Here is a 17006-nt window from a genome sequence, read left to right as displayed (position 1 = left end):
CACGTATGGGAAGGAAAGGGTTACAATGTTGCAGTCCTGATCAGGATCAGGCACCTGCACAGCTGCTTTTTTTCCTATAAAAAGAAAGCGTCCAGTGCTATGCATACTTTAAAAAATGCAATGCATAGTTAGATGTTAAATGCTTAAATATGTAAATGTGTACATTAAGATGTGAATGCTCAGTGTAATGTGTAGCTTAACTCTTATAGTTTCAGTATATGTATGCAGCACGTTCTGCCAAACCTAGAACAAAGACAAGAGAAATTGGGCGTATTTCCCCCCCTTAGAAATCTGTTTCCATGGCAACCCTCCCCTTTCTCCCTTGGGATGGGAACCCTTGTGAAATTCAGCAGTGCTTAGAAGAATAGCAAAACCAGCACGGCCTGATGTTCTGAAGTACCAATTACCTGGAACTCCTGTTGCTTTCAATGGAGGCTGCAGAGCTCATTGCCTTTGAAAATATTTGTGTGTGTGTGTGTGTGTGTGTGTGTGTGTGTACACACATTCTTCAACTCTACCCTCTGAAATAGGCATGGGTGCAAATCCTGGGGAAAAACACAACACTCCAAATTATGGGAAATCTAAATGTTATATTTGCACGCTTGGCTTCAGCTTACCGTAGCCGTGGAAAATTGGGCGACAGTAATACAGTAACGTTGTTGTCTTCTGTGATTGGGTTGCACTTGCAGAGAGGAACTTTTTATAGGGCACAGCTACATGCTGACTTCCCCCCTCCCCCACCCACACTCCCAGAAAGCCCCCATATATTTGTTTTCCCATATGCTTACATTGGGGCTAGGGGGAGAAAGTTGCACTATCTGTTAATGAAGGGAAGGGAAACTCAAAGCAGAACTTCTGTTTTTGGCAGCAGTCCAAGTTCAGCTCTCTCCATAAATGGACACTTGAACCAGTAGCTGAATTGTAAGTAAAAGAACCAAGTTTTCTTGAGAGCAATTCAATACCCATGGTCCATTGCCAAGTGTCTCAATATGCTCTTCCATTTGAGCCCCTCTCTGAGTTAGCGACAGGGCACTTGCACTTAGAATTTAGCAAAGACAACTGAGCTGTTTTCCTCACAATTGGGAAAATAGTTTGGCTACTTGTGAGCTCAGTTTGGACTCTGTCACGCCTTGATGATGTCATTTGCGGCACAGGCGGGTCTGATTCTGCCTCTAGCCTCCCTTTGAACTTCCACACTTTCTCCTTGCTTGCGTGCACACCTAGTGGTGCAATGGAGAAAGGGAGGTTTTTTCTCCCCCACCTCATTCTCCCACCCCATTTCTGCCACTGCAAGAACAGCATCTAGGTAAGCAGAGTAAGCTGGAGTTAAGAGATTCAGTGATATTACTACATTATTACATCTATGTGCTACTTCAGTTCATGGTGGTTTTCAATATGACTTTCTTCATACATAAGTCCTGAACACTTGTGTCTTAATATGCATGCAATGCCACCTAGAAAGGGTTAGCAGTTCTTCATTTCAAGGTGCAAGTTTGGGTCACTGGCTTCTAGATTTTGCTAAATGCAGCATTCTGGGAGCTGGGAATTACCTTCCTGTATAACCCTTCCTAAATGAGAGTCACACATATTTTTCTGATATTTTATCAGAAAAGCACTTGTAAGGAAATGATCCGTCTTCTTCCATGGCCTTCCCAGTAACAAAAGAAGCTTGCTGAAAATTTATCCATTCTCTGCAGCTTAAAATGAACATATCCTACCATATTATTAATCAGACCCTCCATATCAAAGACAGAAGGAAACCTTTCAAAATTTCCCCAGGAGAATAGAAAGCACTACAGGCACCACCCCCCAGTGTATATAGTAGTAGTAGTAGTAGTAGTAGTAGTAGTAGTAGTAATAATAATAATAATAATAATAATAATAATAATTTATACCCTGCCCATCTGGCTGGGTTTCCCCAGCCACTCTGGGCAGCTCCCAACCGAATGTTAAAAACACAATACAGCATTAAACATTAAAAACCTCCCTAAATAAGGGCTGCCTTCTGATGTCTTCTAAAAGTCAGATAGTTGTTTATTTCCTTGACATCTGATGGGAGGGCATTGAACAGGGTGGGCACCACTACCAAGAAGGCCCTCTGCCTGGTTCCCTGTAACTTCACTTCTCACAGTGAGGGAACTACCAGAAGGCCCTTGGCACTGGACCTCAGTGTCTGGGCTGAACAATGGGGCTGGAGATGCTCCTTCAGGTACACAGGTAAAGGTAAAAGGTAAAGGGACCCCTGACCATTAGGTCCAGTCATGACCGACTCTGGGGTTGCGGCGCTCCTTTCACTTTATTGGCTGAGGGAGCCAGCATACAGCTTCCTGGTCATGTGGCCAGCATGACTAAGCAGCTTCTGGCAAACCAGAGCAGCGCATGGAAACACCATTTACCTTCCTGCCGGACGGGAACCTATTTAACTACTTGCATTTTTACGTGCTTTCAAACTGCTAGGTTGGCAGGAGCAGGGACTGAGCAACGGGAGCTCACCCCATCGCAGGGATTCGAACCGCCGACCTTCTGATCGGCAAGTCCTAGGGTTAACCTAGGGTTAAACCTGTCGGTTAAACCACAGAGCCACCTGCGTCCCTCGGGTATACAGGACCGAGGCCATTTAGGGCCTTAAAGTTCGGCACCAACACTTTGACTTTTGCTTGGAAACGTACTGGGAGCCAAAGTAGGTCTCCCAGGACCAGTGTTAAATGGTCTCGGCAGCCACTCCCAGTCACCAGTCTAGCTGCCGCATTCTGGATTAATTGCAGTTTCTGAGTCAGCTTCAAAGGTAGCCCCACATAGAGCGCATTGCAGTAGTCCAAGTGGGATCTTCCATCATATTAATTCATAGTCATGGTTGTGAGTTTATGGTAAAAAAAATAATAATACTCCCATCTATTGGAAAACATTCCATTTGTCTTTCTTTTCTTTTCTTTCCCCCTGAAAAATTTACTGCCAGCACAGATTGTGGACAAAATAGCTGTAGGCTGTGAGCCATATGAGGTCACAAAAGCTCTTCCAACTCATCCCACTGGTATAGCACATGCTGACATATACAAATAAATAACTCATGTGGCCTTATTCACTGGCGTGTCACTATGGTTTTCTTCCTGCCTCCATACCACAACCTGCATGAATGGTAGCTGCATGAATGGCAGAGCTAACTGGAGAATTCTGCTCTTTTATACTGTCTGAATTTCTCATCTTCTCGTATGAAAACAATCTACTGTGAGGCAAAAGGCCTTGGGCACCTCTTGCATGTTTTGTAGACCAGATGCACATCAACAAAGAAGGCAACCCATCCTCCTTTCATATTTGCCTTGCTCTGGGTCCTTAGCATCCTTCTTGCAAAAGCCTCTTTTCCTTTCATCCAGCTGCGATGCTTGTCAGGTGACTGTCGGCATCTGAAGGTTGCAAGAAACATAGTACTAGTGTCCCTGCTGTCTAAAGTTCCTGCTGGGGCATGTTACAGATCTACTCTGCTGCTGCAGACACTGGAGGAAACTGGGTGGTGATGGCCCAGCAGAGGTCTTCCACTTCTCCATCCGTAAAGCTGTGAGCAGTCAGCAGGCAGGAATGTTCACAGGGAACAAAAGGCTCCATGTTAAAAAAAAAATCAGATCTTTTGCTTTTAGAGAATCTGAGAAAATGTATTTTCTGGCCTAACGGTCCATGGGCATTGCTTATGCAAGCCCCTACTGTGTGTCTGACTCTATAGTAACCAAACTCTAAAAGGGAGGAGGTTGTCTAGCAGCTTTGTACTGTTTTAATAGCTACATTTCCACTGGCTTAATCCTCAGTGTTTGTCCCTCTCTTCTGTCTTCCTCCAGCTTCCCTAACAGTCTGCTGGTGGGTTTCCATTTAATCGGATTATGAGTCACCCATATCAATAAACTCGTCTTTACTATGTACTTTGAGATCTTAAGATGAAAGGTGCTAGGTGCCTGTAAATTGCTGTTGCCGTTACAAAAGCTTCCTGACTTTGGCCTGCTTTAGATGATTTTGTGTGAAGCTCCATTAGTATATATCTGACCTGAACTGAAAACAACTGGGCATCAGTGTAGACAGATTTGAGGGGACAAGGCTGCCATCCTTCAAACTAAATAAACAAAGGAAATAAGGGAAGGTATCAAATGTGGGAAAGCAAGCGGAGAGGCCTCAGAAGGTGCACAGAAGGCAAATTTACTGCACAACACATTTTGAGTATTAACGTTTTTCCTTAGGGGCAATTCTGGCTGAGGCTCTTTAAGCCTCTTAAAGCTGTTTCCTCTTCAAACTGTAACAATCTGAAGAGGTGAAATTTTACCAGCTAGTGATGCTTTTAGATAGTATGTGAACAGACACCCAACAAAGTAGACACCAGAGTTATAGTAACATTATCGTTACTATGCATGTGGAGTGTGATTCTGGTATCCTGCAAATGCATCGTTGCACAACTATTGCGAGCTATTAGATGAATCATAATAAAAGCCAATTTAAAAGAAAACTCAGGTTATGCAGTCCTGTAGTAAGGCATGGCTTACTTTTGAGCTAAGGGTGGTCAATGTGTGTTGAGTTTTATGCCATGGAGCAATCTTTGTGGAAAGGTTAAAACATGTGGGGCTTTATAGTTCATATAAAAAAAAAAAATCAGATGTTTGAAAACAATTTTGACAACTTGTTGAAAAGTGGCATATAAGTTTATAAATGTATGCATGGTGTGATGAAATTGGACATAGAGTATTCCCTCTCTCTCATTTAGAATCATCCAAAGAAATTGGTTGACGATAGATTCAGGACATGCAAAAGAAAGCACCTCTTCACAATATCACACATCCCTTTGCCACCAGGGGTGCTGTCAAATTTAAGGGAGCTCTGGGCAAGGTGCCTTGCAGGAGCCACCTGCCACCTTGGCAACACCCACCCCACGCTGTGTCCATCTGATTGGCTGGTGTCACTGCCACTCTTTTCCCTCTGGGGAAATGCTTGCAATTAAAAATGCAAGTGACTTCAGCCATAGCTCCTTACAGTGTTTTGCTTCTACTGCTGCTAACACCACCCTCTGGCACAGTTTGGATGCCCCGGGCTGTCGAACTCTGGACTTAGGCCTAATGGAACCACTGAGTGCCACCATGGGAATCTTTAATTTAGGTCAACCAAAGGGGAGATCCAGGATCACATCTCCCAACATTTGTTTTTTAAATTTAAAGGAGTCAGGGGACAGAAATTAGATTGGGTCACTGTGTTGGGGGAAGGGATTTAACTCTTTCTCTCTCTTCCATTACCTTAATTTAAATCTCTCTTACCTCACCAAAGCTACTATTAGCAGCTGTTGGTGGGGGAGAGAACCTAAATATCCACATTGTACGAGTCTTTTTTTACTGTCTGGGTAGTGGTTTTAAATTGGAGAAGCAGTGGAAGGAAAAGGTCTAAGCCAATGCCAGTACAACAGTCCTGATTCAGTTGATAAATGCACATAACAATGTTGTTTTTAAGCCAAAAACAACCATGGCTGGAGATCTGATCAAGGATCTCCCACATTGTCTTTAAAAAGAAAGCAAGGCAAATTTCTGTCAAATGCCTATTATTGGCTATTAGCAATGGTAGCTAATGGTAGAGATGTGTCAATTTCAGTTTATCTCCGTTTCTCATATTTCCAACCTTCATTTCTTCACATTTTTGTAAGACTTTTACTAACATATTCCTTTCTATGCACACTTTATCCAGCATATGTATTATTGTACACCTGAGTTGGTTGGCAAACTGCATTACAAAATTCAGAAAAGCATGAATTGCAAAGGATGACTGTGTTTCGATTCACATTTTGCCTTTAAATGCAAACTGGACTGAGCTATTCACTTGTCTGTAGCTAAGTGTTGTTTCGTGTTCAGGCAGTACGCCTCTGAACACCAGATGTTGGAGGGGGGCAAATAGCAGGGGATACTGTTGCTATGCCCTGCTTGTCAGCTTCCCAGAAGCGTCTGGTTACTCATTGTGGGAAACAAAACACTGGGCTTGATGGATCCTCGATCTGATCCAACAGGGCTCTTTTTACATTCTTAAAACAGAAAGCAATAATCAGGAAGAGAACACATTTGAACTTACGCAGAAGGCCTTCCTGTCAAGTCAAGTAAACACAGCCAGTCTATACAGATGTGGGATTAAAGAGAAGGGCTCCCACGCAGAAATTAATTGCTAGGAGCATCATGCGTAATTAGCATATGCAGACCATGGGGAAAGGACTCTGCATCCAGAATGGAGCAGATGGCAAAGATTCATGTCATCCTCTCCCCTCTTACCATTTCATGCAGGGAAGAGTAGGAATGAGCTGGTCAGTGGTGTACCGTGGTTTGCGGGTACCCAGGGTGGGGCAGGTGTTGCCTCCCCCCTGGTGGACTGGGAAGCTGGGGTGGAGGTGAATGCCAGGGATTCCTCCCCTCGCTTGGGCACTTTTCTGCCTTTCTTCCTCCTAAAACATGCAAGGAACTCACTTGAATAGGAGAGTTTCCCTGCTTTAGAAGTTCAGCCCTCAACATCTTGCAAAGTGATGTGGGGGCTGCAGGAGTGGCAACATAAGCACAGTAGCCTTCTCTCATTCATGTTCCCCAGCAACAGGCATTATTTAGAACAGCGGAACCTATTATGTTGACCAGAAAAGCCAAGTTGTTCCCTGGTAGGCCACTTACTTTTGAAAGGCCCAGGTGGGGGTCGAAGCAAGGTAAAATGCAGACATGATAACCAATGACTCTGTGGGATGGCTTTTGATGGGTAGGAGAGGATATATTAATTACAATTTATCACTCCAGTCTCCCATGCATGTGGATTAAACAGAATTTTAAAATCCTATCCTTGGAAGCAAAATAGAAGCTTTGGCAGCAAAGTCTCCCTTTCTGAGCAAGTCCAGCTAACAAAGTAAACTGGCTTTTCCATTCCTATGCAGCTTAACCAGGCTTGTAAAGTAGGTTTTGAAATTAGATTGACTTAATCGTCTTGCATTGGTTCACAGCAAAGGCAGCAGTAAAAAGTATGCAAGTAAAATACTGATATTTACTATATAATCAGTTTCAGGCAAGCAGAAACACATCTGCCTCTGTTGTTGGTTGAAGAAAAGAGCAGAGAGAGAGAGAGAGAGAGAGAGAGAGGAAGAAGAAGGATTTATATTTCTCGTTTCTTCCTACCACTGAAAACAGGAAATGACATCATACAGAGCTCTCTCTCTACCATAGGAGCCAACTCCTGGGGCAGCGGTCCCTTCAGCCCCCTCAATAAAATATTTGAAGGGGCTGGGGGGCCCTAAAATTGATGGGCATTGCCATTCATATCGTGTGTGTGTGCTGCATCATGTGACTGGTTATATGGAGTGAGTCTTACCTGGGCCCCCAATATTTTATCCAAGCTGGCACCCATGCTCTCCACCAGTTACATTCCAATGGTCTGAATCTGCCTATCTAGAAATTTTCAGATCTGTGGTAGTTGGCCCCTAAACTTACTATATCAAAAGTATACATTTGTTGAATTTGACTGCCATCTCCCATGGACTCAGCATCCACAGTTGCCTCTGGGGCTTGGCTGAACGTTGGTCAAGCTATGAGTTTTTGTCATCTTCCATTGTCACCACACTCCTCAGTGCTGGGAAGGGTTGGATCTGTTTCTCCGCACTTGGCAGTGAAAAGAGGCTCACTAGTGCACAACGCAGAGAGCGAAGCCATTTTCCAGCCTGCGGTACCTTGTGCTTGCATGTGCTTCACGTTTGGAATGCAACAGCTCAGCCCAAATGGAAGCTGGCATGACGGGCTATACAAATGCCAAGGCAACTTGTGGGAGAATATCAGAGACTGATCACATTGTTAACACCAAGGACAGGAGATGCTATGGAGTTGTCAGCATGGGAAGGAAGGGACATTTTTCACTCTGTCAATGGCAGGTCACGTATCTTTAAATAAACAAGAGAATAAATAATTTACAGAGCTTGATTGCAGGCAGATTGGCTATGAAAACACTGTGGCTAACAAATAGCGCTGTCAGCTCTGATTTCTTATGGCCCATCTAATCGTTATCTGAGGATAACAGTGCCTGAAATCTTCAATAAGGTTCATTTGTCAGGGAGGCATCATCACAGGTGGAGAAAAAGCAGCACCATTCAGCTTGTGCTGCCTGCATTAGCCTTGTCAGACAGGGGGCTGGGGAGATCCCAGGAATACTGCATAGATGGTGCACTGTTAGAAATTAAATACTGGTACCCCTCTGCCAGTTAGCAATATGGGGAGTGACAGGAGTCCACTGCTGCAGAGCTAGTAAGAGAAAGGGAAATTGGCTTGTGTATAGTGATGTGGCTGCAGAATAATAATAAAAAAACCCAGGAAATTCTAGTCTGCTTTTTAAAACTCGGTTTGAGTTTGCATCTATATTTGACTTGCCTAGACCACGTGACAACATAAGACCTTCCCCACTGGATCAGACCAAAGGTCCAACTAATTCAGTAGTCTGCTTCTCAGAGCCACAAACTGTATGTCTGCATAAGAAACATCTCTCAGATCCCCACCTCCTTTAGTTGTTCTTTTTCTAACACACACACACACACACACACACACACACACTCCAGACTTTTCTCATAGGGAAGATGCTTCAACATCCTCATCAATCTGGCCAACCTTTTCTGTACCTTTCCAGAACTGCACACTGTATCCCAAATGTGGATGCACCAAAGTTTTTAACATCAGCATTACAATACTGGCCTTTAGTTTTCACATTAGCACTGGAAATTTATTATTATTATTATTATTATTATTATTATTATTATTATTATTATTATTATTTGCAAAGCACACCAGGCAGGTAAGGAGACAGCAGCAATATCTAGTGTTTGGGTGATTCAGCATTGTACTCTTTCAAAATAAAACCCTCTGTCTCTGTTCCTTGTAAACTTTGAGAAGACTCCTTGCTAGTGTGGCTACATGTGAAATCTATCACAAGACTGAAGCTGCTCCACCCATCCATTTTAAGCCTTCTGGTACTCAAAATGTGACTAATTTCCACCCTTCTTTATCTGGAGTAATATGAGGAGGATCAGGGGACCGGCTCTCCTGTTCTAATGTCCATAAGGGAGGTTAATCTGTTATCTTGCAAAAGTCAGCTTCCTGTCTGGAAGTGGGTATTTAATTAAGAGCAACTCATCACAGACTCCAGTGCCTGAAGTAAAACCAGGGAAATGATTTCTTTTTCTTTTCTCCCTTCTTTTATCTTTTGCAGTTTAATGCGTATTACACCCCAGGGGAGAAGTAAATTGCTCAGTGCAAGCCCTATTCTCCAAACACTGCTGCTCACACGAATCTTATATTGCCTTTGCTCAGCTCTATCAGTCCCTCTGATTCTCACCCAATAGGTGGGGTTGAGCTGTGAAAAATTCTCCCCAAGACTAAGCCAGGCTCCACAACATTAGGGTTTGGGGATTTATTTATTTATTGGATTGGACTTTTCTTATCTCCACCAATACAGAGGAAGGCAGTTCAACCCAAGATGAGCTGGTCTCTTTAAGAGATTTGTGGGTTCTTTGCCAAAAATGGTCTAAAAGCCGGGCTGGGACCATTAAGTCGGACCTCTGTGAAGACGGGGGAGGAATAGTGACCTGAAGGTTAAAGAATGCCCATATTTGACTGTCTATGCAGCTGCTCTTGCTTTGAGCTGTGTTTAGGGTTCAACCATGAAAAGGCAGAGGCAGCCCAAGTTCACCTCTTTGGTACCTCTAGTTTTGACAATGAGAGGCACGGAACATAGCACCTTCCAGGTCTAGTGTGAAGGTTAAGCGCAAGGTTTCATATTTTTTTTGGGGGGGGAGAGGAGAAAATTCATGAATGATGCTTCATGTGTGACTTTTCTCACCTTCCAGCTCTGGCTACCAAACAGACTTATGTCAGCTATAGCAACCACGCAATTTAAAACCAGCCAGTGGCAACTGGCCACGGGAAAAGGGCTGCTGAAGAGGAGGAACAAGAAAGTGGAGTTGAGCCCCTCAGCACAGATGACGTCATGGTGGTGGAGAGGGTGCAAGAAAAAATGTGATTCCAAGAACTCATCAAGGGTGCCTGTTTCTGATAAGTGGGCTGCTGGAGGCAGCTATTTTGGAAGATGGCCACCAACAGTAGAGGGAAGAATCAATCAACACACCCCACATGAAATATTTGCCTTCCATTGGAGGGAGAGGCCAGTGGGGTTGAACATCACACCAGGTGGAAAGAAGGTGACAGACCTTTAGCAACTTTTTGGGTTTGTTTTTTTTTAATTCCTGTATCTTGGCAAATGAAAAAAAACACCCCTTTTATTCTTCCCCCCTTCAAAATAGTGAGATGGTTTGTGGTTGTGAAGAGTCTTTCGTTCTCTCTCATTTTTTTCTTTTCTTTTTTCCTTTTCCATTCCTGTCTTCTGACCTCTTCACTCTTTTCCCACCTTGCTTTCCCTTCTGTCTTCCCTCTCTCCTCCTTATCAAATTCTGTGTTGCAAAAATAATAAAAATTCCTTGAAAAAAAAGCAACAACCATCAACAACAACAACAAAAGTGAAAACAAAACCTAGACTGTGTTCAAAGTGCTGATTTCTATAGGTGGTAAATTAATGTATGTGATGATCATATGGATTGAAATATGTCTGCTTTAATGTACTGACCAATCAAAAAAAGATAAAAAACACAAAAAAAATCAAAAGTTCAGTGCCTGGATGTTTATGAATTATTCGATGACGATGTGTAGAGCATGATCATTTTTATACCAGAATATTTCTAATAAAAACCATGGTTTTGCACTCAGGAGTTGCATTTCCTTGCTTAATGTTGGTCTGTGTGTGACTCTGAAGGTCTAAGGAAGTCTTGCTTTACAAAAGTAAATTACAGGGTCATTCATAACATAATACAATATCTATAATCACCTTTGACACAATCATCTCAAGGAGATATACACTATAATCCTGAATATAGCACCCTCCTTTCCTCTAAATGGAACAGGTGAGTGTTATGACACTGTCAGAGTTGGATGCAGCAACTATCTGTTTTGGATGTTCCAAGTGGAGATCTTGTCACAAGACCGACAGGAGCATATGGATTAGAACCAAGGTATGAGTTTAGTTCCATTTATTTCAGTGGAATGTGGATGGGGGGGGGATGCTTTTGTTGGGATATCTTGATTCTGTAAAGTGACCAGTTAAATATCCTCAACTTCAACCATTGAATGAGTCTAGACGCAATGGTTGACACTGATAGTTCGTACATCTGCAGTACAGTATTTTCAAACCTGGTACACATTTTTCACCTAAACATGCATTCTCACATAGTGGAAATGTTGCCTTTTCAATTCAGCTTTGGTCAGTCAGGCTTCAATCCAGTAGGGGGTCCCAACCCACCCGTGAGTTAGACAAATGTTCTTTGGGAAAGACTATCCCAAACTTCATTAAGTAGAAAATGCACACCGATTGCCCATGACAGTGTTTAGTTAAATTCACCCTCGGTGTCATTCTCAGCAGTGGTCAGTGCAAAGTTCAGCTAGAAAAATAAAAGGGAAAACCTTTGCAAAACACAAGCTATTACTAAACAATGTCTCCGTGAACAAGAAGTGCTCTGAAATGTGAATTTTATGGGTCAAATACTATGGATCATTGTACTGTAGTTTGGAAAACAGAGCTCTAAGGTTCATATTCAAACAAGGCCCATGGAAACTCCAGTGCACATATGGAGTTTCTATATAAACAAGGCCTTCCCATTCACTCTAATGTGGATGGTAGGCTGGTGCCCATAAGTTTCAAGGCCCTAGAGAGCTTGAGAGACATGGCTCCCCGTCTGATTGCCAGGTTGTACGGTCCTAGTGGTCTTACTCTCCTTGTTTCTCAACCACACCACCTTGTCCTTTGCTGGGTTGCCTGTCACATCTCTTTCCAGTGGCTGACGCTCGAGGTCACCCTTGTACATAATGGCTTTGCCACCAGGACGCAAGGTTTTGTAGCGATAACAAGCACTGTCAGCCCCCGCCCCCCCCAAATGGGCAGGTGTTTTGAAAGGTTCTTTTCAGGTGCCCCTGCTTACAGCCAGTACCTCTTGTTACCGTTTCAAAAGGGTACATGCACACGTTCCCTAGGTGGGAGTGGAGAGAAAAGATTTTCTCTCTGAGTCAGGTTTATTAGCATTTTAATTATGTTCTCACCCCAGGTGGTCTTTTTGTCTCCTGGATGACTGTACACAAAGGTGCAACATAACAGCTTCCTGTTTGCAAGGTATATATATAGCTGGGGCACTGCAACATGTCCGGCACAGTTTCTTGTTCTCACTTGTTCTTTTCTTTTCTTTTCTTTTCTTTTCCAAGCACAGTCTGCCCTTTCGTTCTGCAAGCATTTCAGAATCCTCTTACCTCAGCAAGGGCTTCCCAGCCCAATGGGAGACTCTTAGCAGTGACTGAGATCCATCTTTCCCCCACCCGCTCAGTTGGTCTCAGCAGCACCCACTGTGCAGTTTATATTGCTGCAAAACAGTGGAAGACGTCTCAGCACAGTCCACAGGAGGGGGTGCGCACAGAAGGGGGTCCCATGTCTCTAGCATAACACACAGTCAAGAGAGTCTAGTTGCTTGTGTATCAAGAGTGGCAATGGAGATAGGGTGCCTGCATATACATGTTCTGGGGCCCATGGTGGAAGGAAATTACTGCAGGACAAACTCTGTACCAATGGTAGAGACCCACTGCTCTTTGCAGAAAATTATCAGATGGCTATATCACATTCTTCTCTCCAGCTCAGTACATGAAGATGTGCACATGTGCACGAGTGCTCTCACACACAGACTGCCTTTTGCAAGTTTGCTTCAGTTTTAAATGAGTTACATTCCTCCATTAATTCACTCTTTCCCATATGCATACAATTCAGTGTACCTATGGCACTCAGGGGAGGGGTATGGGGGTGTTAGGGGAGGGGTAGTACCTCTGGTGTGGGACACATTGTGCTCCTTCTAGGGTAGTCTGTCCACTTTTGGTCCCCATTCTGCACTCAGCTCTCACCTGTGGCCCCTAGAAGCTGTCAGCATGGGGCAGCAGTCACACACTGGGAATGACTTTGGCTGGCCGACTAAATCAGGTGAGGGTAGTCAATGGGTCTCAAACCTTCAGTGAGTTAGGGACTTCCCCTGCAAGCTAATACAGGTTCCATCAGACTGAGAGGATGAGACCAATAGTGGGTCCAATGGTCAAGAAGTGAGGTGTGAATGGGGTTTGTCAACCTGGGAAGGTAACACATGTAGGAGAAGGAAAAGTCTGATCCTAAACCAGGCTTCCTCAACTTTGGCCCTCCAGATGTTTTGAGACTACAATTCCCATCATCCCTGACCACTGGTCCTGCTAGCTAGGGATCATGGGAGTTGTAGGCCAAAAACATCTGGAGGGCCAAGGTTGAGGAAGGCTATCCTAAAGCTCCACTGCCTTGCTGGACATATTCAGGAAAATAAAAGGTTAAAGAGTAAACCCAACACAAATCTGGAGTGGAGACCCTAAGATGGCTGAATGGTGTCTTGTACATCTCCTTCCAGCAACCCCTGCAACCCAGTTAGTGCCAAATGTATTGCTCTGTTTTCCTTTGGACCACATCAGCGAGGCCAAGATGGGCATCTTGTCATCTGGGCAGCCCAGAATCTCCATACACACTGACCAGGTTTGTGCCCCAGGGAGGTCCCTTTGGTGCTGCTAACACAATGGTTTGACATGGAGGCACACTCCATTATCTCTTGAGACAGACTGATGCCAGCAATAGCTCTCCATAGTCCCATTTCCATACATCTGTAATGCAGCAATCCTAAACTTGTCTACTGAAAAGCAAACCCTATTGAATTAAATGGGGCTTACACCAAGGCCAGTAGGTTCAGGATCAGAGACTAAGAGTCCCTAAAAGATAATAAGGTGCTCTCTAATTTCTACAATAATTACTCATTATTGTTTTTTAATTGCGAATATGCCAGTTGAAATAGAGAGGAGCTTTTGGGCTGTATTTCTGCAGCAGAAAATTGGGTATTACTGCTGCACAAACCATGAGGGATCGTAGCCACTGGCAAGGGTTGGAGCTAGCAAAGGAAGTCACAAAACGAGATTAGAGTCAGGGGGGCATTAATGGAAATGCCAGGTCCAATTGGACCCTGATGGCACAAAGCTTGACATCAGTCCCAAAGGAGAGTTCTCACTGCAGCAGAACTGCCAAGACCTCATAGACTTCCAATAAAGCAGCACAAAAGTCAACCTTCACTGATATGGATAAACTTGCTGGAAGCATGCCAAAGGCTGGCTGAGAATGACTGGAATTTGATGTGCTGAGGAAACTAAGCTTTCTCCGTCCTGTACTAACAGGAAAGATGTCATTTGAATGAGAGAGCCTGGAAGAGCTGGCTCTCTGGAAGAAATAAACCCAAGACTCAAAAGTCAGGTATTCAAGAACCTTATAGGAGACGGTGACCTAGGAAATAACAATAAATATTTTGGGCTGCTTAAGTTATGCATAAGAGTCATATGGGTGGCAGGAGGCCAGTTTAGCTGTCAGATCAGGCAGAAGGACATCTCTGTTCTTTTCAACACACATATACTAACATAAGAAGTTTATGGATTGCTCAGTTAGACCTTGCTTGAGTAAGTGCCATTTGAAGAGTCTCCATTGCGTGTGCTGGGCTCTGCCTAGCTGTGGAATGATGTGAGCAGATGCACGCAGCACTCTGAGACAGTCTCAACCGGCAAGCATCAGAAAGTCTGCTTCAAGATTTCCCTTGAGTTAGCAAGCCGCTTTTGTCGCATGGGGAATATAATTTATTTAAAGATGATTACCGTTATGCATATCATACATGCTGCTCAGTTTGTTTTTGTTTAGGCATGCTTGTTTTGAGGGAAGCCTCGGGCTTGTGCCTCTTTGGGCAGGGACACCATATGGGAGACAGCAGCTAGCAGCCACCAAGTGGAAGGCTGAAGATGAGAACTGTGGATGGTGATCAAAGACTCTGTGGGCTACCACTGTCATTCCCTTCAACTGACGTAGCCAGCTCTTCTATGTTCTTTCAGGCCCCAACAGATGCTGCCACATTTGTTTTTATTGATTGATTTAATATGATTTATATGCTGCTCAGTTCTAAAAACAAAAGAGAAACCAACCATCAAAGCAGTTAACAAAAAGAATAAAGAATAAAATTAGCTGAGAAAACAGTTAAAAGCAGCTATTGAAAACATTAAAATAATCATTAAAATCAGCAAAAAACTAAACACAGATTAAAACACATGCAAACAAAAGCAAACATTTCACATTCTACATATTTCTTTGTGTAGAAAATGCAGCACTGCACCTCTGTATGTGCTCACCAAAATACTGATTTTGGCTTAAAAGCGGGGGGAAAGATCCAGCAATTAACGTTCAGAGAAATGCATGAACAAATACTCTGGTCTGAAAAATTGGGCCTTATAATTGTTTATTAATCATTTGTTGATGCCTTTACTTTTTATATTTTGCCTACTTGAGACTGAAGCATCTCAACTGGACTGCCCCAGAGATGTTGGAGTTGTTTATTACTATTTATTTTATTTCATAAAATTTATATACCGCTTGATTTAAAAACAAAAACAAAAACAAAAAACTCAAATACATTGCCCTATATGGTGTATGCTGTATATGAGAGAGGAATGCAAAGCCTGCCCCAGACAAATTTTATAAGCCAGAACTGAAACTTGCAGAGAGATTGAGTTGCCAATAGTTCAGGACAATACAGTGGTGTCAGCTTTATTCCATGATTTCCCCACTGGGCCATCTCAGTATCATCTCCTGTGGCCTCCTTGCCAGTTGCTACTTGTCCTTGCCCTGCCACCCTGATAGGGCAATGTCGCAGGTTGTCTCAAGAGAGCAGCATCACTCATCATTTTCGCCCTTGAACACATGTATCCAAATGTCTTTCTCTGCTCTATTCTCACACTGCCCCCCATATAACCCCCATGCTTTTTGCTGTGTTTGCTCCCATGGAAGCCTTTGCTTCTGTTTCTATGGCTGCCACTCTCTAGGGGACCATTTCAGGGGAAGGGGCACTGCTTATTCTCTTGGTTTACAGTTTTATAATAAGCTACACATTGCCAGGGAGGGGTGGGGGGAATAGCAAAGAGCTGAGAAGGCAGACTGAGCTGCCTCTAGGGATGAGAGGTGAGAAGCAGCCTTGTGCGGCAGTCTTGGGAAGGACCAGGCCCCCTGATGGGAGGGCTCAGAAGAAAGCGCGAGGTGTGTCAGCAATACTCCGAGAAGAGGTAATTACTTCAGGTACCTTAAGGGAGACGGTGGCCTAGGAAAGAACATTAAATACTGCTGGCTGGCTAAATTATGCATAAGAGTGCTGAAGCTGTGTGCACTTGTTATGTGACTGGTGGCAGAAAATGGGCAGCCTGGGCAGTCCTTTTTTGTGGTGGGTCTACGATGGCCAAACCCTCAAGCTGCTGTTTCTTCCATTGGACATTCACTTCATCAAGGGGGAGATAGAGAGGATCAGGAGTCAGCAAAGGTGTTGCTGGTGAAACAGCAGTGCTGGAATGATTGAGTCGGCCCATCAAAGCTTCAAAGCTGAAAGGCACTGCACAGCAGCGGCATGGCTTTGTTACCTGCAGCGTTCCAACTTGAAGAAAACCTATTGTGACTTGTACTATTGCAGAATGGGGAATCTTTTGCAAAAGGAATGGGGACACACCACAGAGAGGTCAAAAAGAGGGGAGCCACAAGATGGGGTGCAAAGGTGTAGCAGGGGGGAAGAGAAAGCATTTGGGATAGTTGATTGAAAAGACAAGAGGGCAAAAGCAACCTGTTCCTAGGGATTGCAATATTATCCAGAACCTATCCCCCCAACACACCCCAATTTTGATTGACTGTTTCTACATTTTCAAGGGCAATTCTGGGGGGAGATAAGCATCCCCAGACAAGTAGCTTGCCCCCCATTGCTGAACCATACTTACATGATGGAAAGACATACTTCACGTATTTCTGTATTATCATCTATATATGTTGATGGC

General features: G+C 43.8%; 1 protein-coding gene across 1 annotated transcript in view; it reads left to right on the top strand.

The window, feature by feature from the left end:
• Positions 1–10732, top strand: part of GRM4 (glutamate metabotropic receptor 4) — a 297558-nt gene extending 286826 nt beyond the window's left edge. The window contains exon 11 of the mRNA XM_028734059.2: positions 9863–10732. Coding sequence (XP_028589892.1) covers positions 9863–9912 — 50 coding nt within the window. The 3' untranslated portion in view covers positions 9913–10732. The remainder of the gene's footprint in view (positions 1–9862) is intronic.
• Positions 10733–17006: the final 6274 nt, after the last annotated feature.

This window comes from Podarcis muralis, chromosome 5 (assembly GCF_964188315.1).
Source record: "Podarcis muralis chromosome 5, rPodMur119.hap1.1, whole genome shotgun sequence".
Classification (NCBI taxonomy): Eukaryota; Metazoa; Chordata; class Lepidosauria; order Squamata; family Lacertidae; genus Podarcis; species Podarcis muralis.
This window is presented reverse-complemented; position numbering and strand designations above follow the sequence as displayed.